Here is a 17,656-nt window from a genome sequence, read left to right as displayed (position 1 = left end):
TTCTCAGTGTACCTAGAGTCCATTGCTGTCACATTTCCATTGTTCAATGCCCATTTCTCTTTTCAGTTGTCAATATTAGCACCAGAAAGGACTTCTGACTTCATGGGAACCAAGAAGAGAGGGGATGAGTCACCGGTTAAACCCATAAGCACTGTCATGGCAGTGCTTTTAGAGGCAACACAGTGGCTCTGATCTTTAAGGGTTCAATCCTGCAAAGTACCAATCAGCCTCGATTTCTGTAGAGAGAATTCAGCCTCATTACTCTGGAGATGCTCACTACCTTGTAGGATCAGGGCTGGAGGAAAATGTTTGCTCAACTTGCAGATGAAAGAAATGTAAATCAGGAGTGAATTTACCCTAATGGCTTTGAGTCTCTTGGAAACTGGCTTGTTTTGATACATGCTTTTTAATTTCTAAAATACCTAATCTCACTATTAATATGAGTAGAAGGCCAAAATACACTTGTGAAATCTGGAAATGTGTCAGAGCCTTTGGAGTCAATATAAAGCCAACGTGGCGGCCAGGCCGTCTATTGTTTGTTTTGTCTCCCTCTCGCACTCTCATGCACTCGGCACATGTCCGTGCATCTTTCCTCAAGAAAATTAAGGCAAAAAATAAATAGTTTGAACATTACATATTCTTTTCATGCTGCCTTCTATGAATTGATATTTTTAATTTTTTCAGCAATTACTGCTGTTTTTAAATGTTCCTTGGTATGAAATAAATGTAATATTCAGTTTAATTTGATTGGTATTCATAACATTATTTGTTGAAGTAATTTTTAATTCCAGAGGCACTCCATTTTAATAATCACTAGTGTCAAATATTTTAATGAAAAATCGTTATGTACCTATTTGTGGTATAATTATCCCCGCAGGGTGTATGCTTCCCTTGGTAATAAAATGAAACTTGGAGAAGAACTAAGATCTTCACACATTTACTTCAAAAAAGAAAAGGATATTGAACAATTGGAGAGGATATGGAGAAGAGCCACAAAAATGATTGAAGGGCTGGAAAAATGCCCTACTGTGAGATTTACGGAGCTCCGTCTAATTAATGTATAAAAGGATCAAGAGGTGACTTGGTTATGGTGTAAAATACCTTCACTGAGAGGAAGTACCAGGTATTGAGGGCGCTCTAATCTATCAGAGTGTTATGCTCTGATGCACCCCAGAGTAGGAATCCAAAAGCACATGGAAAACAGAATAAAACAAAAATGAAGCAAGACATGAAGGTCGGTTGTCAATCCAAACCTATAAACAGCCCTGAACCATCATCACACAGAGACAGGCAGAACAAGAACCAATGGCTGGAAGCTGAAGCCAGACAAATTCCAATTTCAAATAAGGCTTAATTTTTTTAGGAGTGAAGGTGATTAGCCACTAGCACAAACTACCCAGGGAAGTGGTGGATTCTCCATCTCTTGAATTCTTCAGATCAAGACTGGCTGCCGTTCTGGAAGATCTGCGGGAGGGTCTGTTTACGCTGCAGCTGGATAGACGGACACGTGGCTTGCTCTGTGTGAGCTAGAACACTAAAATAGCAGTGTGGCCGTGGTGGCGTAGGTGGAGGCTCGTTCTCGCTGCCTGAGTACGTGCCCATGGGGTCAGGTAGGATTGGACTCCGGTGACTAGCCTGAGCCGCGAAGGCCACACTGCTACATTTAGCACACTCGCTGAATCAGAGCTAGCATGTGCTGTCTACCCTCATTGGAACACACTTCCAGCTGCTGAGTGGATATGCCTTTGTCAAACACACATTATTAGCTCACTACAGAGGAACTGGATGAAATTCTCTGACCTGTGATATACAGGGGGTCAGGCTAGATGAACCTGATGTCCTCTGGCTTTTAGATCTATGGAAAAAATCATGCTGCACAAGGATTTCTCGCCCATGGCTGAAATGCAACCACCTTGCGGGTGGGACAGCTGATTAACAGCCACATGGCAGCATTGCACAGGGATTGCTCACCCAGCCCTCAAACACAGCTGCCGCTGTGTTGCGTTAGTACTCCTTGCTCAAGGCAATTCCCCTTTTACTTCAATGGCATTGTTACTTGGTCAAGGACATTGGGCCTTATGAGTCAAATTTTGCACTTTGTGACAGTGGTGTAAATCCAGATTAACAGCAACATATTTACACCAGTGTAACTGGGAGCAGAATTTGGCCCTGGATGACTCCACATTCCCATCAGTCATGAGACAAGACCATTTGCAGAGATTGGCACAGTGGGCATGTGCACAGGAGCAGCATCCGCTGGGGCGATAAATGGGCTCCGGCACTGAGGGAGAATCAGTGACGTGGTGGTTCCCAGCCTGCGATGGGGTTATGGGTGTGGTGCGGCGGTGTCTCATAATGGCACCCAGCCTGTAGCAAAATACAGTCAGCAGCAATTCTAGGCCCGGGATAGCGAGGATGGGCAAACTGCCAGCCTCCTGCCCCCACTCATGACTCGCGCCCCGGGGCTGATGCCAGAGGCCCCAGGCTCCTTTTAAACTGCCAGTTTCTCTTCATGCAGAGGGCCTGCCCTTTGCACACACGCAGCACAGCGGATCTAGTGAGGTGTCCCCACCAAATGTGAGTCCCCCTGGGGGACGGAGAAGGGAAACCAGCAGGGACGGACGGAAGGGAAAATGGGAGAGGGAAAGTGGGGGAACAGGAAGGAAGGAGCGAGACAGAAGGGACACTCCGGGGGGTAAGATAGAGCAAGAAGGTGGAAGAAACTGGGGAAGCAAGCGAAGAGGGATGACGTGGGACACACAGCAGGAGAGGAGGAGGAGAGGACTGGGTAGCATAGAGAAAAAAACAGGATTAAGAACAAAACCAATGAAAAATGTCTATCAAAGCTCTACCGAAACGACACAGGAAATAAGGAAAAGGGAAGAGAGGGAACGAATCTGTAACTCCCCGGGGAAAGGGGCAGGTAAAGAAACTAATCGCCAGACACAGTCTCTTCAGAGAAGCAGGCCTGCGGGGAAGGGATTTCCCCTTCCCTGAAGAATCCTCCTGCCTTGCCTGCTCCCTCCCTCCTGGAGGGTAAATAGCTAGAGGGAAGCAGCAGTAAGTGCTGAGAAGACGGCTGGAAGGACCAGTATGATCACACAGACTCCTAGGGCTCTGTACCACCAAGCCATACTGCAAACCTGGGCATCCGAAAGAAAAACAATACCCACGTGGTGGAGAGAGCATTGGGCTTCCCAGTCATAGCCCCGTGTACTGCACATACTCTGTTTGCAGGGTAACAGCAGAACGGACTGTAGTCACGTATGCTGATGCTCTAGGGGCAACATGGGCAGAGGTGCCGGTGTCATATTGGGCCCCAGGGCTAGGTGTACAGCTGAAGAGCAGCTCAGCTCAGCAGCTTTCCGAAGGCTCACATTATTCAGTACCAGGTAAGGGAGTTTCAATACAGCTATGTGTGAGGGAAAAACCCTAGTGTCGTGGATGTAAGGGGAACATCTGTGTTTGAGAGCACAGGTATAGTGGATATTGAAGAGAATTCATTAGGTTATATTGCATTATAGCTGTGTTGTTACTGAAATGTGAAGCTGCTCATAAATGCTCAATATTCAGTAATGCACAACTTTTGTGATGAAACACATAGGAACTTCCAGACTGGATCAGACCCAGCGTCCATCTAGTCCACTATCATGTTGCTGACAGTGTCCAGTACCAGATGTTTTTCAGGAAGGTGCAAGAAACCCAGGGGTAGGAAGAAGTTGGGTAATCTGCCTCCCATGAAGGTCTCATCCCTTATAAAATATGTTAACATTAACTATAACTCTGGATACTCTTTTGATCCATATAAAGTTGATTTGAATCTTGCTAAATTACTGGCCTCAACAACATCCTGTGACAGTGAGTTCCGCAGTCCAATTACACATTATGTAAAAAGTAATTTCCTTTTATCAATTAGACACCTTTTAATTTCATTGCATGTCTCCTTGTTCCTGTATTACAACACAGGGAGAACAGAAGTGCCTGATCTGCCTTCTCTAGACCAACCACTATTTTATATACTTTTATTAAGTTCCCTCTTATTTGTTGCCTTTCTCAGATAAAAATTCTTATTGCGTTTTTCTGAACTTCTTTAATTCTGCAATATCCTATTTGATATGGGGTGATCAATATTGCACATAATATTCCAGATGAGGGCATACCATTGATTCATATAAGGGCATTATAAAAATGTCCATATTATTCTTCACCCTGTTCCTTATACATCTTAACGTCATGTTTTCATTATCAATATTGAATGTAATCTGCTATCATGTTGTTCCTTCATCTAGGTTGGCTAGGTCCTTCTGAACCTTGCTGCGGGGAAAGTTCCAGCTTAGCATTTTCTAACAAGGCGCTGATGAATATTAATAAATTAAGCCTCACAGCCCCTAAGTAAAGCATAACTCTTTATTAACAGGGCAGTAGTATGTGTCATCTCTGTTCTGCAAACTATGCTATGGAGACATGACTTACTAAAGGTCACACAGGAAGTGTGTGGCAGAGCCTAGAATAAAATTTTGGGGTGAAATACTTGGAAGTCAATGGGAATTTTGTCACTGACTTTTATGGGGCAGGATCTCATCCAATTGTCCTGACTGCCATTCTTGTGGCTTTAACCAAAATACCATCCTTCCCTTCTTTTTCTCCCCTCTTCCCCAAAAATGTATTGTGATTATGAATAGTATAATCATGGGAAAATAGACAAAGCAATTAAAATATTTTTTTCTAAAATGTACACAATGTACACAACCACATGTAGGAGTCAACATCTGTAACTCATACCCATTGTATCCCTATGCCTAGCAGATTAATGTTAGCAATAATACCGAACACTTAATCCATTTAATTTATCAAGTGACTGACATTTAAAAAGTTGAATGCAATAAATCTAGAAATAAACAGAGATTTTAATAATGATCTGAGCTTTCACCACTCTGAACGACTTAGCTTTACAAGAAGTAATATATACAGCATCAAAAATAAGACACATGAATATTCTTTTTGATTTTACATGTATTTTTCTCCAGTGAAATGTTTTGATTTACCTTTACCTGCGTGCTAATAGTGCATGAAACACGTTTCTCTGGACTGTGTTGTAAAGGAAGCTGTGGTCTTCAGTCCTCAACTGCAAAAGTGCACTTCTGAGATGCTTACCACAAAATAACATTATGATTGTACATGCAAATCATATTGTAAATTAAGATTTTCATGGTTAAATAAAAACTGTCAATATGAAAGTTTTTTCAGCTTATTAATATTAGAGCTGTTACATAAAACACTAACTCCAGAATTGTGTCATTAAAGTCCACAGTGTGCACATTATTGTGGGAAACTAGCTACAAAAAAGCTGCATAAATATTTCATTGTTTTCAAATATATAATATGCATTTGTTAAGGTTTCTATAGGGGAAGTTAAGAATCCCTGGGAAGTGAAATAGGGAATTTCTGCAGAAATTGTCAAGGTAGAAGGCAGCGTTAATAGGAGTCCCTGGATTCCTGACCACGAGGACCTTAAAACTAGTACTGAAATGTATGTTCTGACCACCAACCCGTTCTCTCTATTCTCTCTGACTAGTTAGAAAGTGAAGCTTTTGAGTGAATTGTGACTTACTCCAAACTTAACTCACAAAGGGATTGTGGTAACGACTGAAAGCCGATAGAAGTCTGTATTCAAGCTTTCGATTTGATCGTCCTTTGCCTTTAAACTGAAATATCTTTGGAGCTTGTTTATAAAAGTGTTTGAAGGTTTTTTTAATGTATATTTTTAGAACTGCGTTACGCAAAATATTCAAGGAAGGTAAAATTAGGCACTTTACCATCCTTTCTCCCCGTCCCAGATGTTTCCTCAAATAGATATAGATTGCTGAATGTTTTGGGTTAAAATAGTGACGTTATTTAAGAAGAGAATTTCACGGGCAAAGCGAAAACACACATCTCGCTAGCCTCTTGTGCCGGCTTGGGAGTTTGGGTTAGTTAGGTACCAGATCCGTGGAGCTAGATCGGGTTTTAGAAAAGAGCCGCACCCCGCACGCTCACGGGGCTCGGAGCGGAGAACGCCGTGAGGACGCGTTCAGCTGTTTACAGGTGACACCGCTTTCCCCCGGCTGCCATAGCCGGGAGGCAGGGGGGCATTTCAGCCTTGCTGCAGCAGGAGCGGGTGGAGGACAGCCCGGAATCGTCCGAACCTTTGCTCTTCTCTTGGCCATGGAGATGCCTTGTCGACCGAAGTGCCCGTGAGACTTGTGCAAGGGGATCCGTGCCCGGCAGAGGAGATCGCAGCTCGGTCTCTCGCATCTGATGGGTGCCTGAGATGAGTCCGTCCCGCTCCTAGCCCTTGTCGGGAAGCGCCGTGAAGACGAAAGGCAGCTGGAGTTTAGACTCGAGAGCAGACACCCGGTCAGCTCAGGAACCCTAGAGAGGCCAGGACCCGGGAGTGGCTGCGCTGCACTAGCCTGTGATCACACGCCATTCTCCTGTCCAGAAGGTGAGCGCCTCTCGCTGCTCGCAGACGGGTGGATGCAGAAAGACGGTGTCGGACTGTCGGCTACTCTTTCCCTCTGGCTCGCATTGGCCCCCCTGCCGCTTACGAGCTTGTGTGGGAGGAGGCACAAGAACCCTCCGTCCCACGGAGTCGAGAAAACTTGGTTTCCGAGCCCGCCATGTACCCACGTTAGCAGCACGATCGCTACAGGGCAGGGCTGTCTGTTGTGCATGTAGAACAAACACACGCTAGTGGATGAAGTAGACGCGTCGCGATCGGGGTTTGGCCAGGGGCGGGAGCTGGGCTTGGTGGCGGTGGCGGGTCGGCGCTCTCCGCAGTGCCTGGATACACAGCCCGGCGCGCCGGCGGGGGTAGCTGTGCCCGCGCTGGAGGGGATTTCACAGGCATGCGGCGCTGGTCCGCGAGCAGGTGAGCGGGGCTGGCTCCGGCGGGCCGGGAGCAGCGCTCGGGGGAGCCCGGCAGGGTCGGGCTGTGTGCAGCCAGCAGGGGAGGGGACGCAGCCCGTCCAGCTGCACCCTGCAGACCGAGCTCGCCACGGCGCTCGGCAGTTCGGATTCGCGGGGCCCCTGCGCTTGTTCTCCGGCAGACTCCGGGGAGCCGAGCGGAGGATCCCTTCCCACGCCCCCTCTCCCGGCTCCGGGTCCCGCGGTCCCGGGCGCACAGCGATTTCTGGCAGGGTGGCGGACACCCACTCAGCGGCCGTGGCCCGGCTCGGCGCACTCTGGGTTTTCCCGTGGCAAAGGCACCTCCGCGGAGCGCGCTGCTCGCCGGCGGCTCGGTGCAGCCTTCGCACCGCGATACACCGGCGATGGTTTCCTGCGGGAAACTCCGGCGCCGGCGAGCTCGGGGCAGGACGGAGAGGGGGCAGCCGCCCCGCTCTGTCCCGCCCGGGGCATTTCCCCGGCCGCCGCCGGCCGTTACGGGAGCGCCTTCTCCGCGGGCCCTTTAGCGTCCGGAGGGCGAAGGGATTGTCCCGGCGCAAGGAACCAGAGACCCCCCAGGGAGCGAGGGGTGCGCGGCCCGCTTCGCCGGCCCTCTCCGGGCGCTGCGGCGAGCTTTCCGGCACCACTGCGTCCCTCCTGCCACGCTCGCAGTCTGGCCAGTGTGACCTGTCCACACGGCCGGGGCGGGAGTGTCCGCACAGAGCCCCCCGCAGGTACCGAGCTAACCGCTCCACACGGCCGGGTCTGGCTCTGGCCTGTCCACACGGCCCGGACGGGACTGTCCGCACAGAGCCCCCCGCAGGTACCGAGCTAACCGCTCCACACGGCCGGGTCTGGCTCTGGCCTGTCCACACGGCCCGGACGGGACTGTCCGCACAGAGCCCCCCCGCAGATACCGAGCTAACCCCTCCACGCGGCCGGGTCTGGCTCTGGCCTGTCCACACGGCCGGGGCGGGACTGGCCTCACAGCCGGCACAGAGCCCCCCGCAGGTATGGAGCTAACCACTCCACACGGCCGGGGCGGGACTATCCGCACAGCCGGCACAGAGCCCCCCGCAGGACCGATCTAACCCCTCCACAGGGCCCGGTGTGGCTCTGGCCTGTCCACACGGCTGGCACGGACCCATCCACTCTGAGCAATGTAACCCGTCCACACCGCGGGGTCTGTCCCGTCCCCACAGACCGGTGTAACCCGTCCACACCGCGGGGTCTGTCCTGTCCACACAGACCGGTGTAACCCGTCCACACCGCGGGGTCTGGCCTGTCCGCACGGCCGGCACAGACTCCTGCACACGGACCGGCCTAACCCGCCCACATGGCTGGGTCTGGGCTGTCCACACAGAGGGCTTCGACCTGTCCACGGGGCGGACCGAGTGTGCCCCTCGCGGCAGGGGCAGGCCGGGTCCCAGGCCTCCCCGCGCCAGCGGGTCCCGCTGGTCTGTATGGTCCATGCGGGCTGGGCAGGGCTGCGGGGCCGGGCGGGCTCTCGGGGCTCGCCTCCCCAGGAGCTGTGAGCGATCCCCGCCTGGTGTGGACACGGTCCTCTCCCGGCCCGGCGGGGGGCGCTGGGCAATGGGGGGCAGGGAGCTCTGCGTATGTTGGGGCGCTGGGGGTGGCTCTGCACATAGGGGTTGTGGGGGTGTCTCTGTGCAGGGGGGACGGCGCTGAGGGGCTTGATAGGGGTGTCTCTGGGCGGGGACTCGGTGCGGGTGTCTCTGGGCGGGGGGGGGGCGGCGCTGAGGAGGTTTCTGGGGGGGCGCTGAGGGGCTCGGTGCGGGTGTCTCTGGGCGGGGGGGCTGCACTGCGGGGGTTTCTGGGGGTGTCTCTGGGCGGGGGGCGGCGCTGTGGAGGTTTCTGGGGGGGCGCTGAGGGGCTGCGGGTGTCTCTGGGCGGGGGGGCTGCACTGAGGGGGTTTCTGGGGGTGTCTCTGGGCGGGGGGGCTGCACTGAGGGGGTTTCTGGGGGTGTCTCTGGGCGGGGGGCTGCACTGAGGGGCTCGGTGCGGGTGTCTCTGGGCGGGGGGGCTGCACTAAGGGGGTTTCTGGGGGTGTCTCTGGGCGGGGGCTCGGTGCGGGTGTCTCTGGGCGGGGGGGGGCTGCACTAAGGGGGTGTCTGGGGGTGTCTCTGGGCGGGGGCCCGGTGCGGGTGTCTCTCGCCCGGGGGGAGGGGGGGCGGCGCGGCGCGGCGCGGCCCGCCCCGGAGGGGAAGAGGCGCGCGGGCAGCAGGGCCGGGCGGGCCCGTGCGCGCCTGGCTGCCGGTTTGTAAACAGTGGCCTCACGCGGGGGGAGGGGGCGGAGCGGCCCGCCCCCGCCGCGCCCGGATTGGCGGCATGGCGGCGGCGGGCGCTGCGTGCGGGGCGGGAGCGCCCTCCCCGGCCGGCGGCACGGGCAGTCCGCAGTGCGAGCGCGGCCGAGCGGGCGCACGGCCGGGGTCCCGCGGGGCAGGGCAGGGCGCGTGTGGCAGCGGGCGCGGGGGGCGGTTTCGTTTCTCTGGCGAGGAGGCGGGCGCCGAACAGGTGAGTGAAGCGGGACGGGGCCTCTGGCGCTGCCCGCGCGGCTCCTTTGTGTGGCCGCGGTGCCCGCCGGCTCCCTCGCCTCCCTTTGTTGGGCTGGTCGGGGGTCCCCTTCCTGTGCGCCCCCGCGGGGGCCGAGCCTGGGGGCGGCCCCGGGCTGCTGCGCTGCCCCGCCGGGCTTCGGGTCGGGTCGGGTTCTGCGTCGCTCCTGCCGGTTCCTGCTTGTCGCCACCGGCCGGGATCGCCCCAGCGCGGCAGCAGGAAGTCGTGCGGTCCCGGAGCGTTTTTCCTGGGCGAGTTTGCAGTATAATGTACAGCTCTTCCCCCCCCCCCCCCACCACACAAAAAAAACAGATGAGTCTGGAGTCTGTTGTTTTAGGAAGTGCGGCGCTGGATTCGCGTAGACATTGTGTACTAAAGGCTGCAGTTGTGGGTTTGGGCTGTGTGTGTGCGCGCCTATTAGTGTGGTTGTCCCGGGGGTATTTTTCACAAAGCGACATTGCTTTGTTTGGGTGGAGAAGTTGCAGTGTTTTTCAAGCTGACGTTTTACTACTCCCCTCTCCCTTGAAGTTTGTAGTAGGAAGGAGGATTTGTTGAGTTAGCATTAAAAGGGAGGCGGGGGGTGAAGGAGAGCCAGCCCTGTGCAATCTACAAACTCTATTGTGACGCACGTACTACAACTGATTGCTGCTGCCAAACCTCCTCCAGACTTGCTGTGATCAGCACATTAGATAGAACAATGGGGCTGGAACAGGGAACATGGCCAGGAGGCTCTGCACAATCACTGCAAATACTCTTGCATTTCAGCACAGTATCCGATCCTTTTATTTAATCACTTGAGGAAATCGGAGCTTATTGCTTTTTTTTTTAATTAACTGAATCAAAGCTTCATATAGATTTGAAGCATAATGGCCTGGCTGATAAATTCCACTTTAAAACTAAATTCCTTTTGTTTGGACAAAGGCTTTTCACGGTTTATACTTTTGATGCAGGTATCCTAGGAGGGGTGGAAACAGTGGACAGGAAACTACCCATAAATCTGATAGCACTTTTTGATTGTGTTTGGGGTGTAGGGAAAGAAGGGAGTACTTAGAAAGCTAGAAGAATGTAAGCTGAAAGGCATCTGCAGTACTACTAGAATTCTAACAATGTAAATAAGGACATTGAGAATTTATTGCAAAACTTATTAGATATTACAGTATTATAATAGACCCTGGAAAGCTTACTCATAATGTCGTCTTCTTTCTTTGCAGGAAAAAAAGACCAAATGGCAAAGCAACCTTCTGATCTAAATTCAGAGTGCAACAGAGAAGGTGGACAGTTTCAGTCAATTGAAAGGCCAAGTCAACCTCAGCATCTTAGACCTGGGGCCCCTACCTCTATACAAACACAGTATCAAGGTAATCATTCAGGTGAGGGGGACTTCGCCCAGCAGCCCTCAGGGAGCTCTTCGCCCAGCAGCCCTCAGGGACCATTTGCACCACCCAGTAGCCCCAGTCCATTTGCTACCAGATCCCCACTTTTCATCTTTGTAAGAAGATCCTCACTGCTGTCTAGATCCTCCAGTGGGTATTTCTCTTTCGACACAGACAGGAGTCCTGCGCCTATGAGTTGCGACAAGTCCACGCAGACTCCAAGTCCCCCTTGTCAAGCCTTTAATCATTATCTAAGTGCAATGGGTAAGCAAGATCATGGTAAGAAACCTTTTAGCTCATGGTTTATGTTTGTCAAGAGGTTCTGAATACCCCTTTGGACATTGTATTGCTTTCAGCATCTCAGTCTTAACATTTTTCAATAAGAACAAAATACTGTATGTTATACAGTGACATCGGGCTGAGCTATTAAACAACAAAAGTAAAATTGAAAACTGCCTTATTTTATGAACTGATTGGGTAAGATTTAAATCCAGTGAACATTTCCTAATGAATTGGAAAGTGGTCCAAGTATCCCTCCTGCCTTTGATTTTCACAGCACATGGAATGTGTTCTGGTAAATTTAAATATTTTGAATTGTTTATGTCTGATACAAAGTCTATAAGGGGACAGTTCTTTTTATTTGAAATAACTTGTGCCTTAACATGGAGATTTGTCTGTCCAACTAAGGAAGTTGCAATGGAGAGTGGGGATAAAATGTAGAGGCTATATTGCTTAGTATAATAAACAGAATATTGGTAGCAAACACTGGAATATAGCACTAAGATTGGAGAGATGTTTCCATTACTACAAATTCTTAGCTGTTTCCTGAAGATCCGGCTAATCAGAATACTGGGAGGAAAAGAAGTTTACAAACCAACTCTCTTCAGTTTCTGTTGTCTCTTATTTTCTGGAGTTTTAAAGTTGTCTGTAGATATCCATCTTGGGCTGAAATTTACTATTCTGAACTGGCACTTTTTTTTGCACACATGATGCAGGGAATCTGTACAGATTTAAAAAATAATAGGAAAATATATTTTAAGTTTTCTGACTTCAGATATGTTTATGAAATGTTGTTTTGATATTCTTTGCAGCTTCATGCTTAGGTAATAGTTTAATACACCATTTCTTCCCCAGAACACATGTAAGATGACCAACGTAGTTAGTATACTTGCATAGTAATTATGAAATACTTGACTAAAATTTAAAGTTTTTAGTTGTAATGTACATGGATGAGTCTGGTGGCTTAAAGAGTCTTTGTGTATGCCTGTCTGGAAAGTGCCCATCAATAGGATATCTGAACATAGTGTCCCATTTGGCTGAGTCTTTTGAGACACTCTGTAACATTTCCTTGGTAGATAGTGAATTTGATGTTTGCCACAGGAGTCTGTAAAAGGTGGGTGGTAGGGTCTGAGTTACCTATGTTAGGAGTGTAGAGAAGACTACTAGATGTGTATTTTCCCAACTGAAGAGCTTTCTGTGCCTTTGTAGGAGTCCAGAGGACCATCTCTCTTCCCCCTCATCTTTCAAAGTTTCTTTCTAGAGTCCACCTTCTGGTTAGGAAAGAGTGGCTAGGACTACTTTCAGAGTGGTAGCTGTTTAATGTACTGTGTATATATACCTGCTACTGTATTTTTCACTCTATGCATCTGATGAAGTGGGTTTTAGCCCACAAAAGCTTATGCCCAAATAAATTTGTTAGTCTCCAAGGTGCCACAAGGACTCCTCGTTGTTAGGACTACTTTGGATTCTGTGGTACTCCTCCTTAATCCATTGTAGGGGTTGGTCTTGACTGCCTGTTACTTATGACAAGTCATGTGGGAGTGAGATTTTTTCCTCCAGAGCCAACTAGAGGACTCAGCTCCTTGCTTCCCATCAAAATTAATGGGGGTTTTGTAACTAAGTGTCTTGAACAGCTTTGAAAATCTTACCTGTAGTGTGTTGGGTTTGGTGGTTTTTTTTTAAATATCTTAAGGACCAGCTTAAGATTACAAAACAATTCTTGTGACTTTAGGTAACGTTTGAATCCACATCTCCAGAGGTGGAAAAAAAAGACAATTGTAGTAAGCAACTTGCAACATCTGTCCCACTTTCCTTATATTACAGATGAAGGTAGAGAGGTTAAAGTAAGCTAAAAAGAGTCAGTTTTCTAAGGAACCAATATTAAAGTCTCTGTGTTCAAATCTCAGTGGAAATGGGGAACATCTAGTCCTGGGAATGGTTTAATTATTCATGTTGATAATGCTTTTTGGTGAATAACAAACACCAACTTAAGCTTTCCATGATCAAAACATTTCGGTAGTTGTGGTTACAGCTGCAAAGTACTTACTATACTATTCCCTTAGGAAAGACTTTCTGGCATTATTGCAGTAATTGCAGCTTAATGCAAGTTTCACAATCTTACTGAGAGAGCATACATGGTATCACTAGACAAAAGGAACTAGAGTTTAAACATTGCTTATAGCACATGTAAAGCTATAGTTTAGCAATGAACAACATTCTTTGTGTTCAAGAAAGAAACTCAAGTCCTGTCTGTAATTTCAGAGAAGTAATTTTTTTTTCACCCATGTAAAATGTGCTTTGAAAACTTTGTAAATGATTATTGTGCTGAAATTTTCTCATACCGTTGTTACTATGGGCACCATCCTAAACATTAAATTGTCAGAAACTGAGTAGAAACTGCTGAGGGAATTTAAATAGGAACCCTGGACATTTTCAAACACCACTGGAATAGAAATGTGAAGTCGTAAAGACATTTTATTCTACCCCAGGGACTGTGCTTTCCAAGGAAGGACTTACTGGTTGGTTTTAAAGTTTGTATTGAGACTTGTTGTAGAGAGAAGAGATCATAATCTCTGAAATGTGGCCATAAGGGCTTGTAAAGACGACAATCCCACTGGACTCAATAGGAATTTTACTCATATAGGAACAGTAGAATTGAGCCCTTAACATTTGGAATGCCTGACTTTTATGAAACTTTGAAAATGAGATGAACTTAATACAGTGGAATCCAGGTGAAAGTGGGGTAGATTGATTTAAATCAACCTGATATTACAATCATGATTTAAATCAAGTAGAAAGCCTCACTTCAATTCATCAGTTTAATCAACTTTTCCATTTGTACTTCAGTTATCTTCAGAAGAAAGGTGTACTTTCATTAGTTGATACAGCCATTAAAACATGTTGATTTACAACTGAATAGAGCCTTTACACTAGATTTGGTACATCGTTTTGTTTCCTAGGAGCATACGCTATAACTATATATATTTATTTAAACAATTAGCTTAATATTTTCAGATTCTTATTAATTGTAAATTTTTAGTATATAGGAAAATGGTGAATGATATATTGCTTATTTACTACTATATCGAGCCATATTTATAAAGCTTGACCTCAAAAGTTGGAAGTTTTTCACATGATTTTTTTTTTGATATACAAAAGCAGCCTTTAACTCAAAGTTTTTGGTAGAGGCTCATGTTCAGTATATTTATTTTTAATTTAATTTATAAAGGGATTATGCCTTAACACATTTTGTATTAAGTTCAGATTTCATTTTTAAACAGGTTTACATTTAAAAAGAAAAACTCAATATAATTTAAATAACAAAAATTTAAAAAAAGCTGGTTTTTATTTACCCCCCAAATCATTGATTTTTATCCACCCAGGGGGAAATAGTTTAATAGATTCCAAGGCCAGAAGAGACTGTTGTGATTATCTATCCTGTATAATACAGGCCATTGAACTTCCCCAAAATAATTCCTGGAGCAAATCTTTTAGAAACCCATCCAGTCTTGAGTTTAAAAAAAAAAAAAAATCAGTTGTAGAATCCACCATGACCCCTCGCTAAATTGTTCTAACGGTTAATTAGTCAGTGTTAAAAATCGAACATCTTATTTCTAGTCTGAATTTGTGTAACTTGAACTTCCAACCATTGGATCATGTTGTATCTTTCTCTGCTAGACTGAAGAGGCCACTGTTAAATATTTTTGTTCCCTATTAGCTACTTATAGGCTGTGATTAAGTCACCTTTTAACCTTCTTTTTGTTAAGCTAAATAGATTGAGCTCCTTGAGTCTATAGCCTATAAGGCACATTTTCTAATTCTTTAATCATTCTGATGGCTCTTCTCAGAACCCTCTACAAATTATCAACATCGTTCTTGAATTGAACTGAATATATGCCAGTGGCCAGAATCAGGTATACTTTATACATGTAAAATTTTATGAACTATTTCTTTTATAAAGTAACTTCATATTTTTGTAATATTTATAAAATAGATTTTAGGACAGAGGAAATGAAATACGGGTTAAGGGTCCAATGAATGGCCATAACAATATGGGTCACCCCTTGGGTAGTTTGTGACATGTATATATTCACAAGCAAAAAAAATTAAGGTTGAAAGTGAGTTTTAATGGTGTCCAGCTAGAGCCTAAAAATAGCAGGGCTTTGGAGCTGTGCTCCAGCTCTGCTGCTGCTCCAGCCAAAAACCTGCAGCTCCACTGTTCTGGAGCTGCTTTGGGCTCCACTCTAAAGCCCTGGAAAATAGTACTTCTTTTTTTTAATAGCACTTCCACTCCTTTTAAAAACAAACTCAAGCCTTCCCCCCGCCCCCCCAATGTTTGAATGACTGAGCAGTAAAAGGAACCAGGCAGCTAATCCTTCATTGCTCATCATCGCTGAATACCTACCTAACTTTATATATTGTATGTAGCAAGGGTTTTGAAAGAGGTTCCCAGGATCCTTTAGGGTACACTAAATTGTAAAAATGTTTGTGTGAATTATCTTTTTGGTGTTATAAATGTCCTGATTGTATAGTGCAGGTTTATGTAAGTGTCTGTAGACTTTGTAAGGCACCAGTCCTGCAAAGACATAAGCATGTGTTCTTAATGTTGAACACACAAATAGTCCCATTGAAGTCAATGGGATTACTCACTGTGAGTAAAATGAAGCATGTGCATAACTCATGGAGGACTGTGACCTAAAATTATATTTGTTACTGCAGTGTACAGCACCAATGTTATTGTCCTTCAATGAGTTATAGTGTATGTGTTGGTGGCAGCAGCTTGTTGGGAATTGATCCCTGGAATAGGAAAGAAAAGGTTATAATTCCTAGCAATTTATTTGGAAGTTTCTATATATTTTTCAAGGGCCCTTCTAAGGGTAGATGTGCCTTTTTCCTGTATAGTTCAATGTGGGACTTATGTTATAAAAGCTGTTTGTCATGTAATTCTTCCACCAAGATAAAAGTACTCAGAACAACAACAGGAATCACACTAGAACAGGGGTAGGCAACCTATGGCACGGCACGCGAGCTGATTTTCAGTGGCACTCTCACTGCCCAGGTCCTGGCCACTGGTCCAGGGAGCTCTGCATTTTAATTTAATTCTAAACTAGGCTGCTTAAACATTTAAAAAACCTTATTTACTTTACATACAACAGTAGTTTAGTTATATATTAAAGACTTATAGAAAGAGACTTTCTAAAAACGTTAAAATGTATTACTGGCACGCGAAACCTTAATAAATGAAGACTCAGCACACCTCTTCTGAAAGGTTGCTGACCCCTGGACTAGAACGTGCTGCTCCTCAGCAAGGCCAATTAAACAAATTAAGAATTTGTAGGCCAACCCAGTTTGGAGATGAGTTGAAGGAAAGTAAGCTTTTCCTGCCATTGGCTTACTTCAGATATTTTTAAGGGTGAGGTTCTGTGGTGTCTCTTAGAGCCGTGAATCAGAACTTGCAACTCAGGCAGAATGTGAGGCTGAGGTGGGCTTAAGGTCAACTTTACACTTCCTAGACTCTGGGCTGCTGCAGAGGCTGGAATGACTTTCAGGGGGACAGATCTGAGAGTCGCTCTAATTTTCAGTGTACCCACCACAGGCTACTAATGTTCTGCTCCGTAGCGTATGCCACCTGAAAATCCCCATAGTTGGTGCAGGCTCTTCTCCCACCCCTAATATGTCCCCTCCTGTCCCCAACACCCCTCCTATGCCAGAGCTTGCTGGCTGTCCTCAGGAAGTTATTTATTGCTATTTTCCTCAGTTCATGCAACTGGGAAATTCTCCAGCAGCCAGTTCTGGAGCGCCTGCAGGGCTCCTTTACCTGGTGTTATTCTAATAGACTGACAGCGTTCAAGTGATAGACTGGGTCTGTTCCACCTGTTACAGCCAGAAGGGGCTCAACATGTAGAGAGTACAACGCCTAGCCAACTGCCCAAGCAATGAAACAAAAGTTTGTGGTGCACAGTTGAAAATTGCAGTTAAATCTAATAACAGCAAGGTCAGGCCCCTTGCGTTGTGGGGGAAAAAAATCTTTTTAACACATCTGCCAAGAGTGCAGTTGGTATAACACATGCTTGTATCCTGGCTGAAGTTTATTAATACAGCAGTCATCCCTGTTTGCTGCCACATTACTCTATTCTTATGATTGTCCCACAATACTTCCAAACATTTCTTCAATCTAAAACATTCCACACCTTGATTTGCTGTGAATGGGGAAAGGAGATTAGACAGCCTGTTATCCCAAATGGACAGACCTTCCTGTTCTTTAACAGGTGGTCTCAGTATGACTTTATCCATTTTTAGTGACTCGTACAACTTAGCTTATGGGGAGGAATCGAGATCTAAAGGGTATGTGTGTAATGGAGAAGCTTGACAAGGAATGCAAAGGGGATCTCAAACTCCCCACCCGTCACAGGGAAGAAATTTTTCTGAGGGTTATGTCTGCAACCTTAAATTTAAGATGATTAGTATTGCCATTATGTCCAATGTGAAGGGTAATATGAACTCTT

General features: G+C 47.0%; 1 protein-coding gene across 11 annotated transcripts in view; it reads left to right on the top strand.

The window, feature by feature from the left end:
• Positions 1-9,370: 9,370 nt before the first annotated feature.
• BCL2L11 (BCL2 like 11) overlaps positions 9,371-17,656 on the top strand; it is a 47,632-nt gene continuing 39,346 nt past the window's right edge. For 2 of the 11 annotated variants that reach the window (XM_045010792.1, XM_045010794.1), the window contains exons 1-2: positions 10,083-10,606; positions 10,710-11,135. In XM_045010792.1, coding sequence (XP_044866727.1) covers positions 10,724-11,135 — 412 coding nt within the window. In that variant the 5' untranslated portion in view covers positions 10,083-10,606; positions 10,710-10,723. Of the gene's footprint in view, positions 9,460-10,082; positions 10,607-10,709; positions 11,151-17,656 lie in introns of those variants that run through there. The other 9 variants (XM_045010788.1, XM_045010793.1, XM_045010796.1 and 6 more) reach the window with 8 other exon arrangements.

This window comes from Mauremys mutica, chromosome 3 (genome assembly GCF_020497125.1).
Source record: "Mauremys mutica isolate MM-2020 ecotype Southern chromosome 3, ASM2049712v1, whole genome shotgun sequence".
NCBI lineage: Eukaryota > Metazoa > Chordata > Testudines > Geoemydidae > Mauremys > Mauremys mutica.
Note: the sequence above shows the minus strand (reverse complement) of the source record. Positions and strands in the feature narration are given on the sequence as shown.